Source organism: Carassius carassius, chromosome 31, assembly GCF_963082965.1.
Source record: "Carassius carassius chromosome 31, fCarCar2.1, whole genome shotgun sequence".
Lineage (NCBI taxonomy): Eukaryota > Metazoa > Chordata > Actinopteri > Cypriniformes > Cyprinidae > Carassius > Carassius carassius.
In genome coordinates this window covers 5542112-5559232 of record NC_081785.1, presented here as the reverse complement: position 1 = coordinate 5559232, position 17121 = coordinate 5542112, and the positions used below count along the sequence as shown (strand labels likewise).

The 17121-nt window shown below is 38.1% G+C and overlaps 2 protein-coding genes across 3 annotated transcripts; one reads left to right on the top strand and one right to left on the bottom strand.

The window, feature by feature from the left end:
- Window positions 1–6120: 6120 nt before the first annotated feature.
- LOC132111401 (serine/threonine/tyrosine-interacting protein A-like) lies at window positions 6121–10224 on the top strand. The gene is made up of 11 exons (XM_059518668.1): window positions 6121–6373; window positions 7187–7219; window positions 7465–7518; window positions 7599–7696; window positions 7794–7854; window positions 7957–7993; window positions 8160–8199; window positions 8331–8381; window positions 8489–8561; window positions 8674–8767; window positions 9414–10224. The coding sequence occupies exons 1-11, from the start codon at window positions 6314–6316 to the stop codon at window positions 9485–9487; spliced, it is 675 nt and encodes a 224-aa protein (XP_059374651.1). The 5' UTR covers window positions 6121–6313; the 3' UTR covers window positions 9488–10224.
- A 361-nt stretch (window positions 10225–10585) lies between these two features.
- Window positions 10586–13074, bottom strand: LOC132111403 (glucosamine 6-phosphate N-acetyltransferase-like). 2 transcript variants are annotated; one of them, XM_059518669.1, is made up of 6 exons: window positions 12959–13074; window positions 12026–12189; window positions 11873–11935; window positions 11600–11727; window positions 11334–11395; window positions 10586–11249 (listed from the first exon to the last, which is right to left on the bottom strand). In XM_059518669.1, exons 1-6 carry the CDS (start codon window positions 13057–13059, stop codon window positions 11102–11104), a joined length of 666 nt encoding a protein of 221 aa, XP_059374652.1. In that variant the 5' UTR covers window positions 13060–13074; the 3' UTR covers window positions 10586–11101. The 2 variants fall into 2 exon arrangements, with proteins under 2 accessions (XP_059374652.1, XP_059374653.1); XM_059518670.1 differs by having other exon boundaries at window positions 12837–12978.
- Window positions 13075–17121: the final 4047 nt, after the last annotated feature.

The following is a 17121-nucleotide window of genomic DNA, read 5'->3' as shown; positions in this document are numbered from 1 at the left end:
GCCCATAGGAAAGAGAAATCACAAATGCAGTACTTCAATATCTCAGTTGTTTCTCTTAGACAGTAAGAAGAGCAAATTTGTCTCCTAAAACAAAGCCCCAGTAAAGGTTTATTCTCTAGATTTCTTAATACTGTCTAAATTCCCAAGACCAAGTTATACTGTACACATTATTTTTATAGCTCCATACTTTTCAACAATTACCATGTAAATTTATTATTAAATAGTCAATACTCTGGAAACTCAGCAGTATTGACTATGTTTTATTGTGTCATTTTATTGTGGAATTGTGCTCCAAAATTTATACACCTTTTTTATTATTATTTTAAATTAGGTTATGTAAATCCACCTTGAGTTATTTAAAAGAAAACAATGTTTTTTGACAGTTACACTGATGATGTTTCCAACATCTTTCCAACACATTTCTGCAGTAACTCACCAGATTGTCATCCTGATAATACGTTTCCCATAACAGGAACCGAACTAAACATCACCATTACCCCTTTTTCGTATTGTGGTAAATGTGAATCAACACAAACAAATTTTATTAATCCTGGGAAGAATGTTGCATTGCTCATTGAATATACATTTAAATATAATAAAAATGTAAACATCAAAAGCAGCTGATTTAAGAAAAACAACATATGCATATGGGCTAACCAAGATGTAGATGAGTTTGTTTCTTCATTGGAAGAGATTTGGAGAGATTTAGTATTACAACACTTGCTCACCAATGGATGCTCTGCAGTGAATGGGTGCCGTCAAAATGAAAGTCCACTACTGATAAAAATCTCACAATCATCCACAAATAATGCATCATATTTTTTTCTCCATGAAAAGGTTGTCTCATCTGAATCAAGGGAGAAATATGCACAGATCAAGCACCCTTTACAATCGCAAACAGTCCAAAACAATTCTAAACAAGCAAAAGTAAGCATTGTCATGGATGATGGACTGGTATTTTGTCCAGAAGCAGTGGTTTGAAGTTAAAACATCTTGATGATGGATTTGTTTCTTAGAAACGCTGCATTTTACTTTACAAAAAGTTAACTAATTGACTGGAGTTGTGTGGATGTCTTGTGGATTATTGTGATGTTTTATCAGCTTTTTGAACTCTCATTCTGACGGCACCCATTCACTGCAGAGGATCCATTGGTGAGCAAGTGATGTTATGCTAAATTTCTCCAAATCTGTTCCAATGAACTCTATGAACTCATCTACATATTGAATAGTTGAGGGTGAGAACATTTTCAGCATATTTTCTTTTCTAGATGAACTATTGCTTTAATTGCTCTCTGGTTGTCACCCAGCAGGAACTTCGTTAGACAGTGACATGAAATTAATTATTGTGATTGTATCGGTTGCTGCCTGTATTACACTAATTATTCTCATCCTCGCTGCAGTCAGTAAGTACACAAATGACACAGTTCCCTTTTGCAAAAGTCTATTTCATCATCATATTAATATTAATTGGAGGATTTGAAAGCACAACATTTGTTTCACTTGCTGTTTTGATGTAGTTTGGCACAGATGTCATAAGAAAAAGGATCCTGGGACAGTTACACAAACAGTTGTGCATGTCCATTCAAATGTGGAATTGGAGCATTTTCAATGTTTATATGGTCTTGGTAATGACTGCTATGCTATCAGGTACACAGGAACATCACTTACAAACTAATGCTTCTTTTCAGTGTGATTTTGTTGCATCTATAAGCCACAAAATGTGTTGATATTTAAACAGCTTTCCCACATTTCCCAGTTACGTACCCGCCCAAGGAGAGACAAGGACACTTCCTGTGTTTCCAAGAGACTGTCTGAAGCTTCATAGGTTGTCGGGTATAGCTGGGTATAGTTGTGCTTTTGGAGAAGTTTATGAAAGAGTTACAGTTGGCAGCCAAAATTAGTAAAGTTGTTCCTGAGAGGAGAGTGGCTGTCAAGGTACACACACACACACACACACATACATATATTCTGTACTTCTATGGGGACTACTTACATGCTGTTTTGACGATTATAGGTTGCTACAAACCGTTGTCTCACAAACCGATCTCTTCTCAGACACTGCGAAAGATGCCAGTGACTATGATAAAACCATATTCTTAAAAGAAGCTTTTTTGATGAGGTAAAAGACACGTTTGCTCTCAGAATCATGCTGAAAATATGATTATAGGGAACAAATGGAGCAAAACAAATGATGATGGTGCCCCCTGGTCTAGAGCAAATGGCTAATTAACAATGACACTGTTAATTAGTGTTGTGGGAGAAAGTAAAGTATAAAAGGGCCGATTACTGAGATTTACTGCTGTAAAAAAAAATTTTCAGAAGTTTGGGGTCAGTGAAATTATTTCATGTTTTTTAAAGAAGTCTCATATGCTCACCAGTGCTGCATTTATTTGATCAAAAGTACAGTATTATTACAATTTAAAATAACTATTTCTATTGCAATTTTCAGCATTACTCCAGACTTTAGTGTCACATCCTTCAGAAATCAAGCAGTTCAGTCAAGAACAGAAAGTTCAAAAGGACAGTGTTTACACTATAACATTATAAATGCCTTTTCTGAGACTTTTGAGCAATTTAATGCATTCATTCATTTAATTTAATTCATTCATTTAATCCATTGTCATTTCTTTCTAAAAAAAAAAAAAAAACATACTGACCCTAAACTTTTAAACAGTAATGTATCATATCCAGTGAGTATGCTTTGGAACAAAGATGTGTTAATATAAGAATTCCTGTAGCTAACAATCCCAAAGTCATGGGTTTTCATTCCCAGAGAATACATAAATACATGAAAAATACACCCTTAAAAGCAATTGTACTGTAAATCTCTTTGGATAAAAGTGCCTGCCAAATGCATGAATGTAAATACATCTAAATTAAACTATTTTTAATATGCACAGGGATATTGCGCAAGGAACTGTCTGCTGTCAGTAAGAAGCTACACTGACCCAGAAAGGGTCATTAAAATAGGACATTTGGGATTGGCCCGTGATGTGTGTAAGGGTGAAGGTCTCCATCCTGTTCGCTGGATGTCACCAGAAAGTTTAACAGATGGGATTTTCAATAAATATTCTGATGTCTGGTCAGTATCTTGAGTATTGTTGTTGCCAAAAAAAGGTTTTCTTAGTGGCATCTTTGGTTCCATGTAGAACTGTGAACATCCATGGAACCTTTTAATTGCACAAAAACATATTTATCGTTGTAAAAAATTGTTTAGTTTATGTTAAATATCTTTTAGACTAAGAAAAAATGGTTCTTTTAAGAACTGGTCACTGAAAGATGACCTTCCAAAAAACCTTTTGGAATCTTTTTTTAACAATGTAACAAGGATTATATTCCTACAAATATATTTTCTTATGATTGACACATTTTAGGGCATTTGGTGTGCTGTTATAGGAGATTATGACATTAGGAAAGTTACCATATCCCACGTACACCAACCATGAAGTTTTAAGCCATATCAGTACAGGGGCACAATGTTAATGTATCGTTGAATGATTAATAAAATGGTATCAACATTATATAGAACAAATAAATTTGTATTTCCTGATAGAAGTATCAACACTTAGCATTTTTTGCAACTAGCTGAATGAATGAATATACTTTTCATAGTATAACAAAAGGACACCTCTTTTGATTGACAGACGATCTGACCAATCATAACGCTGAATCCGACATTTTGTCCAACAAACGAACCAGACAAACATCGGTGGACTGTTATTCAGCTGTTAAAACAAGATACACTCTGATGTTCATTCATGTTTATTTTTTTGCTAAAACTAGTACAGAGGAAGAGATGATCAGTTCACGTGTGGCTTGAACTGAGGTGTTACAGTGATCTGTCACAACCAAGGTTATTATAGTTTTGCATTTTCCATTAGTTTTTTTTTTTTTTTCGTTTTGACTTTTTGTTTTCAAATTCAGTTTAGTTTTAATTAGTTTTTAAAGTGGGTTTGCTAGTTTAGTTTTTATTTTTTGAAAATGCTTAGTTTTAGTTTAGTTTTTATTAGTTTTAGTGTTAGTTTTATTCTTTTTACATAATTGAAGTTATTTGTCAGGGGCAAGATTAAAAAAGGTCAGAAAAAGTATTGTGTAATAATAACTCAACAAAAACATTATACAATTTTAGAAAATATTCATTCAAAAACGAAACCTATGGGCACAAATATGTAAACAGTAAGTGCAAAATGTGTAAGTGACGTGTGCCAGCAAAAAACCTCATACATGAACCGCATGTATTCAACCCATTTTTGAGCCACAACAAGACTTTTCTGTCAGATTGTCAGAGAGCTCAATCTGAGAAAAGAACATGACAAATAACAAATAAAAAAAAAAACTTTAAATACAGCTTTTAATTTTTTTAGTGTGTGTGTGTGTGCCCTGGGTGTGTGCGTGAGTGAGTGTGCATGGGCGAGAAAGAGAGAGATGGTTTTACACTGTGTTCCAAATTATTACGCAAGTGACATATCAATATGATTTCGGAGTACTGAAATTCTATGGATATGTCACTTGCATAATAATTTGGAACACAGTGTACTTCAGTCAAGCAATAATTTTCTATACAAACACCCCAGCTGTACAATTTTCTGTGTGTGCGCACGGACGTGTACATGAGAGAGACGCACAAGTGAGAGACAGGGAAAGGAAATGCAGCTGAATGTTATTTGCTCTATGAAAGACATTGACAAAGATGAAAACTAAAGACATTTAATCTATAATTTTATTTTATTTTAGTTAGTTGTGCCAAACACACGTTTTAGTTAGTTATCGTTTTATTGTAATGTCTCGTTTTTGTTTTTATTTCAGTTAACAACAATGTGTTTTCTCACCTAGTTTTCGTTTTTTTCGTTTGTTTTCGTTAACGATTATAACCTTGGTCACAACACATTAAAGAGACACAAAACGGTATTTATTGTTTGAATTTCTTTAAAAATTTACAAAATTTGAAAGCTGAGACTAAGAAGTAACTTGCTTTGTCCTGTCTGTCAGCACAATGTCAGTGGCCTCTTTGCTCCGCCTTGTATTTTTCATGGCTTGTCGGACGTAGCAACAGTAACTAAGGGGGGAGGGTCTTTGCGAAGGGTATATGCTGTTTCTTTTTCTATCCTATGGGCATTGAAAATTTCTACCAACTTTGATCTTTTTACTAAGGTGCCCGTAAAATGACTCGTTCGGTTTACTTAGTTTTGTTGTGGCCACTACTTTTATGACACTTGACCCTGCCCACTAAGGGGGAGGTGACCGCCATTAGATATTAAAGTACCAAATACATGGTAAAGCAATGTCCGATTTCAATATGGTTTTCACAGGATGAATCTTGGGCTTCTAAGCTTTCAAATGATATGATTTATGATGATTACTAAAAGATTTTATAGAGAAAAAGACAACAACAAAAAAGAGTGCCAAGCGTCCCACAGGTGGGACGGTGACAGTTATGGGGTTAATTACATACCAAAGACGTGTTTATCAATATTTTTTTTTCATTAATATAGACATACATGTTTTTATTTATTAGATTTTTTTTTAATAAAAATTAAATTACTTAACCCAAAGAGATCGCACTGTCAGATAGTTTGGGACTATTCACACATAACATAAACACACAAAACATGATATTATTGTTTTAAAATCAAACATTTTAAAAGAGAACGTTACATCACTGTTGTTTAAACCAATGAGCATTAAGCTGTGTCGTCAGCAAGTCGTTTCCAATCAGTGCTTTTGATCAGCGCAGTCGGTGGAGAGCAACTGCGCCCGACTGCAGAATCCGACATGTGCGCCTTGCGCTCGCGAGAGATTTTTGACATATGTCAGCATGACATCAGAGCAAGGCGGACGTCACTCGGACACATTTCTAACCGGCATGCATCTCGCGCTGATCACCGGTGATCGGTTCTACGCATATTTTGCACATCTCAAACAAGCCTATTATCACGTTCCCACGAGTTATTATTTCGTGGCCACAACAAAACTAAATAAACCGAACAAGTCACCTTACGGGCACCATAGTTTACCACTAAATATTGTTGTTTTTTTTTTGTTGTTGTTGGTTTTTGTTTTTAAATGTCAACACATTAGCATTTTATTACACCTAAACATTGAATGGTGATCGTTGACTGACATCCCATGACCGCGCCCCTTCCCGACGTATGGCGCTCTCGTGTCACGTGACCGCTCCGGGTGGAAGCAGCATGGCGTGCTTGAGTGCGGAGCTTTTCCATAAACTCTACTTTATTTGCACTTAGTTCGTCTTTTATATTCAATCCATCAAAGGGGACGTGAACTTATTGAAAGCTGGAATACCACTCGCACAATGGACGAAGGGAATAAACTCCAGTTCCCGTCCCTGCCCGCCTCCAAAGAAGAGCAGCTGGTATGTTCTATTAGCGCAGTGCTAACAACAGTCACTCTTTAATCTGTCTGTTTCAAAGCACTACATGATTGACTAGTGTGTGTAAATGCATGAATAAATACAGCGGTCTGTGCTGATATATTCAATATATAAAGCTCTTAACTAACTCGTTTCTATGAGCAGTTATCATGTGCATCCGATGCATGTGTACTAGAATAACAACAATTGAGTCGAAGTCATGCATTTCTCATTACAAATGACAACCATCTCAGTCAGGAAATGTAGTATGGGTAGTATTTATTATGATAGTGGGAATAATATGTGAATAATCTGATAATTTCTATTAATAACTAACTTTAGTTGCTTTAAGATTTTCGATTTATTAGCAAACACGTCATTCATCTCTAACCTTCTTTACGATGCTAATATTGAATATAATGTTAACCAAAATTTGATAATATTTAATTGATAATATACCTTTACCCCCAAGACTTTTCACTTAAAGGAGTAGTTCACCATCTAAGGATGAGTTTCTTTCTTAATCAGAAGTGATTTGGAGTAATTTAGTCAGAGTCCAAACAGCTGATAAAAACATCACAATGATCCACAAGTAATCATATGACTCCAGTCTATCAAGTGCATTACTTTGATGCTTTGTTTTGGTCTAACTTGAACACTAATATTACAGAACTGATTATTTAAAAAAATAATTGGTCTGGATCGTATGGATCACCTGTGTGGCTGCAGTTTATGATTATAGTGGTGAGATAATATTATAACTGTAAGAATGCCTTTAAAAACTAATAATAAAATTTTATAATCTCATTTCTGCAGGACTGGGCATATCCAATGAGAAGAGAGATGCAGGTGAGTGATAATAAACAAACTTTGCACATGATTTTTTTTATGTTTTTATGGCTATTGTACAGATGTAGCACTTGCGGTGAAGTACATTATTGTGCTAGTACAAACTTTCAGAAGATTGTTTTTCAGTGGTGATTTTTTTTCTACTTTTTTTTTTTGAGTCAACATCTTACATTATTAGGCACATTTCATACCTCCTTGTCATCAAATGATCACTTTTACTAAAACTGTCTGGTGACATGATTTAGGAAATCCTCCCAGGACTGTTTCTTGGCCCCTATTCAGCTGCTATGAAGAGTAAGGTACTGTAGAGAGAAACTGTTCTCATGATGAAAATGATCTGTACCTTGGGATTCCTGTATTAATTCATTCTCTCTTTCAGCTCTCAATGCTGGAGAAGCAGGGGATAACTCACATCGTGTGTGTCAGACAAGACATTGAGGCCAACTTTATAAAGCCAAACTTTCCTCATAAATTTAGGTATTTTGATTTCTGGATATCCTTTCTTCTGTGTGGTACTTAAGTATAAAGCTCCACTATTTCTAATAGCTAATTTACGTTTTTTATTTGTTTATAGGTACCTTGTTTTAGATATAGCAGATAACCCTGTGGAAAATATTATTAGGTATTTCCCAATGGTAAGCTGACCTTTCTTTTATGAATTCCTATTATTAATAATTTTTTATTTGGTGTGTGTGAAACTTTTGTCTAATTATGATAATCTATTTTTCTCTTCATAGACTAAAGAATTTATTGATGGATGTTTAGAGACAGGGGGTAATGAAAGTTTCTCCATATTGATTGATCTATACTTTAAATATTACATTTAGATTTTTCTTTGTTTTAATCTTGGGTTCAGTTTCTTGTAAAGAAAATAGGTTTGCAGTGTCGACAACATTTATTTTATTATAATGTTAATGTCTTGCCCATTTTTGTGTTGCAGGAAAGGTACTTGTTCATGGAAATGCAGGGATATCAAGAAGGTATGCCAAAACCAAAATCCATAATCATATTTTATTTGTGGTCATAAAAAATTGTCTTTTAACTTCAAATCATTTGTAAAATATTCTCAAATGTCTTGATTTGATTTAATAAAATCTCCTATCTTTTCCAGTGCTGCCTTAGTTATTGCCTACCTTATGGAGACATTTGGTGTGAAATACAGGTAAAATTATTAGCGGAGAAACAGTTCATGCATGTCCAAAAATATTAATACAGAATAATATGGTTTGTCTTGAAGTTTGCATATCCTGTCATTTTATTTATTTACAGGGATGCCTTTAGTCATGTACAAGAGAGACGATTTTGCATTAATCCCAATGTAGGCTTTGTTCATCAGCTACAGGTATGATTTAAAAACAAATCTCAGCATTAATAATTCATTCAGCATTAAGTGCAATACCTGTTGTATATACATGTGTACATAATAAATGGATGCTCTCTCTGTTTTCATGAAGGAATATGAAGCAATATATCTTGCAAAGCTTACCATCAAGATGATGTCACCCATTCAGTTGGGCAGGTCTTTCTCCATCCAAGCTGGGATGCCAGGTAAGAGAACATTCTTTTATGGCCAAACGGTTAAGTTTGTAAATAGTTTAATCATTTCTAATAGCGATACATAGTATATTGGTACTACATTAGTTTATATATATATATATATATATATATATATATATATATATATATATATATATATATAATTTTTATTTAGTTTTTTATTGCCAATATGTAAGTGAATGTGCTTATTTAGATTTCCAAAAACTTCTAACACTCAAAATTAATATTAAAAAAATACTAATAATTTAATAACGCTTAAAATATTTAGCAATTTTCAATTATTCATACTGCACGTTATAGTGTTGTGATGCCTCAATTCTCTTGTAGCATTTACAACAACTGTTTTAGTGGTTTCTTTTTTTTATATATCTTGATCTCTCTCTTCTAGCTTGTACTCTTTAATGTTTGCGTTGTGAATCTGATTTTGTTCTTGGCTCCGTTTGATTAATGGTTATGTTAGTAACTCATTTTTTTGTCCCTTTGGATAAAAACATCTTCTAAATCTATGATAAATTACTGGGTTAATTGTACTATAGAAATGAGCTGTGTAATTTGTACATTAGTAATGTATGAAACCAGGGTCATTATACATACCGGTACTATGGCCATTCTTAATATCATCTTTCTTTCCCTACAGGAAGTCTAAAGCGAACACTAGAAGAGGATGAAGATTTCGGGAGTATGCAAGTTACGGCAGCACAAAATGGATAGGCTTTACTAAAAAAAGTGCTTAACCACAGTGGACTTTTCTTTTTACATTTTTATTGGGATTAAAAATGTAAATATTTGTACAGGGGCTGGGAGGGAGAGACTGCTCCTCGTGTCCCTTGGAGCTGGGGAAGCTTTTCTTTTTCTTTTTTGAGCTGTATGCACTGAAATGTTTCGCAGTTTTATAGTATTTAAAGCATTTTGCATTTGCAGCGGGACAGTATTGCAATAATGCACTTTTGATACTTGAATTACTGTTATTTTGTTGGATGGATTTGGGTTGGGAGGGGATGGGATTAAAGAATGGGACTGTTACTGCCATAGAAATGGTAGGATAAATCAGTGTTTATGTGGGGAATGAATTCAGACTGAGATAAGGAAAGATGCGTTTGCCATAGAATTAACATCCTACTGCTCAATAAAAGATGGCTACTTACATCTTGTGTTTTTAATGTTATCTATCCCTGGTGCAAACATACGACTGTCTATGATGAGACTGTTGGGTTTAGATGGATTCAGAATGATGATTGCATTTCATTGAAATACACTATAAACTTGAGATTTATAATTGATTTTTAATGAAAATGTTTTCATTCATTCACCCATTTGCCATTCATTGTTGATACATCAAATATAACATTTATAAAAGCACAAATACCATCAATGCCACATGTTTGGCTGTTGATTGACAGATGAGACAAAGTATTTGAATGCCCCTAATTTGTCGGCTATCAGTGAAAGTACAAAAATAAAGACATTTAGCATACAAAGATATGCTTTCATTGCATCATTTATTATTCAAAATAATTTATTTTCCTTCATTTAAGTTTTACACATGACTAATGATTATCACCAGTGGCTAAGACTAAAGCCAGAATTGAGAAAATACACATTGAGCACAATAAATGTAAACCTTTTTTCTATTACTGATTTCTACGTTGAAAACAAGTACCTGCAAGAGAAACAGAAATAATTAAAAACCGTTTCAATACGGCTTTCATAGTACTCACTTGTAGAATGAAAAATGTGATTTGAGTTTTGGTATTTTAAAGAGAATAAAGCACAAAACACAGCATTAACATTTTAAGTAAAAGAGGATAAAAAAAGAATATTTGGAAACTAAATGGGTTCGAAACGGTTTGTTTTCCCTCTTCAAAAACAATTTACATATATAAATCTTTACATTAGAAAACATTCAAGTATGAAAGCCCTTCTATAAAACAAAATGTTTTGCTTTTCTCTTAAGACAGGCCACAGTGTTACTTATTGTGAATTCTATATGTGATCAGACATGATTTCTGTTTCTATAGCAAGTTATGTGAAGTGAAACACATTTTAAACAGACAACTGAATAACTTTCAAAGCAAGTGCTTGATGTTGGCTGCGTACATTTAGTAACGTTCTTGAATATGCACATTGTTCTGTGTTGTAGCGAATTCAAAATGCATTATTTCAGAATATTTTGATATTGTGACAAAACTTGTCACCAATTTACCAAGTTTTTCTTTTTTTTGCTAGCTAAAAAAGGTGCAAGTTCGAGGTAGTCTAATCTCAGAAAATAGAACAGATTAAGAGTTCTAAAGCAAACATTCTATGATGTTCAAGATTCTTTTGGATTTAGTCAAAGAACCGGCGCTGCATGTAAGTCTCATCTGAAGCGGAGTAGCCAAACTTCTTATAAAACTCCACATTTTTCGGCGCACACTCCAGCGTTATTTTGTAGCATTGCAATTTTTTGCTGAGGAGAGTCAATGTTGATACCAACCTAAAAACAAAAGCAAAAGTATTATGTTCAAAGTACCTTTTGAAAGTAAAACTAATGTAAAAGTGTCTCAAAAAACAAACTCACAGTTTTCCCAGCTGTTTTCCTCTGCATACATCACTCACAACCACTTCTTCCACACGCCCCCTCTTCAGAGACAATTTTTTTATTTATATATATATATATATATATATATATATATATATATATATATATATATATATATATATATGTATATATATATGAACATGAAAAAAAATAAGCTTAATTGCAAAATACATATTTAAAGTTAATTTAAAGTAATATTTAAAGTAATTAAATATTAAGTCAAATACATTGAAAATGTTAAGTACCTTTGCACAAGCATGGATAAATTTGTGCTCTATGATGAGTGTTGCTGTGGCAACAATCTGTCCAAGATTTGTGTCTTCCACCACTATGACATAATAGTCTCCAGATTTTTTCATATGTTCAAAATTTGCTATAATAAAAAGTACACATTTTATATATATATATATATATATATATATATATATATATATATATATATATATATATATATATATATATATATATATATATATATGAAGAAATGAGAGATGTTTTGCATTAGGGACATGCAGTACCTTTGAACTGTTCTTCTGTGACATCCCCAGCCACTGTTAGCTGTGATAAGACCTTATAGAAGCCTAAAAAAAATCAATAAAGACAAACATGTTTATCCTGGTTGTTGGAAGTACTGAACATGAGTGGGCAGAGTGCTGAATGGGAAGCAGTACCTCTGTCTAGGTCAGCAGTACACAGAGGACGGAGGACCAGACCTTCTCCAGGCTGAGAGGGAGAAATGGCAGGTGAGAAGGAGACAGTGTTGCTGCTCCAGTCCAGCTCTTGAAGCAGAGAAGGATCAAACAGAGGAGTCTCGTCCAGCAACATTCCAGAGGCCCTATAATCAAATAAAGTTTTATATGAATTTATCATGGATCAGGAATCCCTGGCAATAAATGCATACTGGCAACAATTTATTCGGACTTTGATCATTTAAACACAAATCAAATTCAAACTTCTGCTATTATTGTTGAATAAAACTTACTTGAAATAAACATTGACAGTAATAAAATAAATAAATAAAAAACTATTTTTAATTTTTAATTCATGCTAAGGAAACATTTCTCATTTTCATTTAGTGTAACTTTATTAAAATAATAAAGTTCAATTTAAATATTTACACTAAAATAACACTGACATTAAAAAAGATATTTAAACTATATAAACATAAAACTGACAATTAAAAAACAAAAAAAATTATAATTTGTTAATAAAAACTTACACCAGACACACCATGTAAAGATATTTCTTTTCGAGGTGTGTCATTATTACAAACCAAAACTCCAAAGAATGACAGTACAACATTCAGTTAGTCAAAGTTACCAAGAAAATATTATATTCCAAGTAATAAGCATAAAATTATCTCAAAGCAGTTTATGGCAACCCCAACTAATGAAGGCAAAGGTCACAATTCAGTGTAGAAAGTACACATTATTAGGTCCCTGTATTATTTAGATTCATTTCCAACATCCAAAATCTACCTACATTCTCAATCTGTAATTCCCCAAAAAAAATCCGTATGTTCAGTCAAATGTCAACAGAGCTCGAGATCAACTGTTGTAGATTCGCGCAGCCTAAGATCTAAGATCGATTTGTCATTTACTTACGGAGACATATGGATATTGACCGCTTTCGTTTTGTAAAATGTTTGAATGAATCCAGTAACTCCAATCCAGTTACAGAGATCCTCAATGTTCCAGCATGACATACACACTTCCGCCTGCGTTATGAAGTTCCGCCTGCGTTCCGACTGGTTTGAAGTGCCTCTGACCAATCCTCACAAATACTGATCAGATAAAGGGCGGGGCTTGTCAGAATACGGGTATCGCTCTATCGCTCCCTCCTCTCTCTGTCTGCGTGCGTGGAATATGACGTGGCAGGGAGTTTAACGAGGGCGTGGACGTTTATTTGCATCCAGGAAAAAGCTGTTTAACAGAATAAATATAAAGTTTACAAACTGGTTCTGTGATGTTAGTAGTGTTGAATATGAAAACCTGACACCGCCAGGTTCGACAGGATTGTCAAGATTGAACTGAAAAGGTGTCTGATACTGTACTACCTACGTGTTGAAACCTTTACAATTACTGTAACTATGGTAAATAATTACTTGCAAAATACCACAGTTACTACAGCTATTGTTACCACAGTAACATTATGACTACTAGTTACTATCTAGTAGTTTTACATGGCTGCTTTCTAGTAACCTGTCAGAGCAGGGGTTAACTAAGTCATGCTATCCAAAACAACCTTGACCTTGACCCTTAGTTTCTTGTCTTGACCTTTTCTAAGGACAGGCTGTGCAAAATGCATGCTCAGACATACTCCGCAGCATTTACTGGAATTCATCTCTCTTCCTTGTATTGATTTTCTCAAGTGTCTTAACAAAAACTTAATCATCCTTTCAAATGTTTTTATGTAACTTTCAATAGATTTCTGCCGGATGTTAATGTACAGAGAGGACTAATAAGAAATTGTCACAGTGTCTGGGTTGTGTCCCTGGGTTTCCACTAGATGTCCTCCTTTCCCACGGTGTCTGTCACCTTATTAACTGTCTGTTCCCTTATTTGGTCACCTTCCTCCTTGTTTGAGTTAATTGATTATTCCCCACCTGTCTCCAGTTCCCTCATTCACCTTCTGTGTATTTATACCCGGTCTGTCTGAGTATGTGTCACGGAGTCCTTGTCTTATGTTATCCGTAGTCTTGATCCTGCCTTGTGTTTTGTCTATTCTTGTTATTGGATACTCTGGTTTTGACCCTGCCTGGACTGTTTACCCCTTTGGATTACCCTTTAATAAAGTATCTTACCTGCAACTGGTTCTCTCTCCGTGTTGCCTGTATCACCGAACGTGACAGAAGGACTCCGTCAACACGAGAACCAGCGGTATGTCTGCCTATGTCTCATCCCCACCCACAGAGCAGGAGAGAGGCGGTTTTGAGGGAACTCATCTGGTGGTTTTCCGGGGGACCAGGGGAGGTCGCCGAGGAGGGAGTGGTCGAGAGGAGACTCAGCATCGCTCTCGACCATGGCCTCCCTTTGACCCGGGGCTCATGTGGAATGGGTCAGAGCCACCGTCTCACCATGGCGGACGGAGAGGTGAGAAGAAGCGCACGCCCGCCATGGTGGCGCCACTGCCCATGATGGCCGCTAGATCAGCGCCAAGAGGCAGGATGGACGCCAACACAGCGCCACAACCCAAGAGGGCCGCCAGCCCCGCGCCACAGCACAAGATGGCCGCCAAACCAGCGCCGCTGGGTGCATGGCAACCAACCCCGCACCACGAGGCAAGTTGGAAGCCAGCCTCACACCACAGTACAAGATGGCCGCCAGTTCAGCGCCGCGAGGCAACATGGCTGCCAACCCAGCGCCATGAGGCAATATGGATGCCAGCACAACGCCACAGCACAAAGTGGTCACCAATCCAGTGCCACGATGCAGGATGGCCGCCAGCTCAGCGCCGACGCCCAAGATGGCCACTGACTCATTCTTAGAGTATTTCTCCATGCTGTCAAAGATCCTAGAAATTCCCAAGACAGTTCACGTCACGGCTGCTAAGCCAGCGCAACAACCCAAGATGGCCGCCAATCCAGCGCCACAGCACAAGATGGCTGCTTGCCCAACGCCGCTGCAGAGGATGACAGTCACAGCGGACCCTACAGAGTCGAGTCAGGTTCCTGTTGACCCTCCCGAGTCGAGTCAGGTTCCTGTTGACCCTCCCGAGTCGAGTCAGGTTCCTGTTGACCCTCCCGAGTCGAGTCAGGTTCCTGTTGACCCTCCCGAGTCGAGTCAGGTTCCTGTTGACCCTCCCGAGTCGAGTCAGGTTCCTGTTGACCCTCCCGACGCCCAAGTTGGCCACTGACTCATTCTTAGAGTATTTCTCCATGCTGTCAAAGATCCTAGAAATTCCCAAGACAGTTCACATCACGGCTGCTGAGCCAGCGCAACAACCCAAGATGGCCGCCAATCCAGCGCCACAGCACAAGATGGCTGCTTGCCCAACGCCGCTACAGAGGATGACAGTCACAGCGGACCCTCCAGAGTCGAGTCAGGTTCCTGTTGACCCTCCAGAGTCGAGTCAGGTTCCTGTTGACCCTCCCGAGTCGGGGCTAGTCACCGCTGACCCTCCCGAGTCGGGGCTAGTCACCGCTGACCCTCCCGAGTCGGGGCTAGTCACCGCTGACCCTCCAGAGTCGGGGCTAGTCACCGCTGACCCTCCAGAGTCGGGGCTAGTCACCGCTGACCCTCCAGAGTCGGGGCTAGTCACCGCTGACCCTCCAGAGTCGGGGCTAGTCACCGCTGACCTTCCAGAGCCGGGGCTGGTCACCGCTGAACTTCCAGAGACAAGTCAAGTCACGGGTGATCTTCAAGGACTGTGTCAAGTCACGGGTGATCTTCAAGGACGGAGTCAAGTCACTGGTGATCTTCAAGGACGGAGTCAAGTCACTGGTGATCTTCAAGGACGGAGTCAAGTCACTGGTGATCTTCAAGGACGGAGTCAAGTCACTGGTGATCTTCAAGGACGGAGTCAAGTCACTGGTGATCTTCAAGGACGGAGTCAAGTCACTGGTGATCTTCAAGGACGGAGTCAAGTCACTGGTGATCTTCAAGGACGGAGTCAAGTCACTGGTGATCTTCAAGGACGGAGTCAAGTCACCGGTGATCTTCAAGGACGGAGTCAAGTCACCGGTGATCTTCAAGGGCGGAGTCAAGTCACCGGTGATCTTCAAGGACGGAGTCAAGTCACCGGTGATCTTCAAGGACAGAGTCAAGTCACCGGTGATCTTCATGTACAAATGCCAGTCACCAATGATCTTCGCAAGCAGAGTCAGGCCAGCACCGATTTTCTGGAGTCCAGTAAAGACACCAGGGGATTACCAGAGTTTCGTCGTTCCGTTGGTCCGGCCGCACGGAGGTCTGCTCCGCCTTGGGGGGCTCTCACCCTGACCACATGGCTGTGGTGGTCTTCTGCTCCGCCCTGGGGGACTTCCGCCCTGACCACACTGTTGTTTTGGTCTTCTGCTCCACCCTGGGGGGCTTTCACCCTGACCACACGGTTGTGGTGGTCTTCCGCTCCGTCCTGGAGAACTCTGGCTTCGACCAAAAGGACGTGGTGGTCTTCTGCTCTGCCCTGGGGGGCTCTCGCCCTGACTACACGGTTGTGGTGGTCTTCTGCCCCACCCTGGACTCTGACCTCGACCACAAGGACGTTGTGGTCTTCTGCTCCGCCCTGGGGGGCTTCATGTTGTTTTTTGTTTTTGGTGTTCACTCCTGTCCCTGTTCCTCTCTGTCAGTCTGGCCCTCCATCCCTCCCCCTGAACCTCCTCCGGTCCTCCTCCCTCCTGGTCTCCCTGTTTTGTGTTCACACTTCTGGTATCTGTTCCCCATGTTTTTCTTTTCTGGCCCTCCGTCCCTCCCCCTGAGCCTCCACCTGTCCGCCTCCCTCCTGGTCTCTGTTTTGTGTCTGCCGTGGAGCGTCTGGGAGCCACTCAGGTACGGTCTGGGTACTGTCACAGTGTCTGGGTTGTGTCCCTGGGTTTCCACTAGATGTCCTCCTTTCCCACGGTGTCTGTCACCTTATTAACTGTCTGTTCCCTTATTTGGTCACCTTCCTCCTTGTTTGAGTTAATTGATTATTCCCCACCTGTCTCCAGTTCCCTCATTCACCTTCTGTGTATTTATACCCGGTCTGTCTGACTATGTGTCACGGAGTCCTTGTCTTATGTTATCCGTAGTCTTGATCCTGCCTTGTGTTTTGTCTATTCTTGTTATTG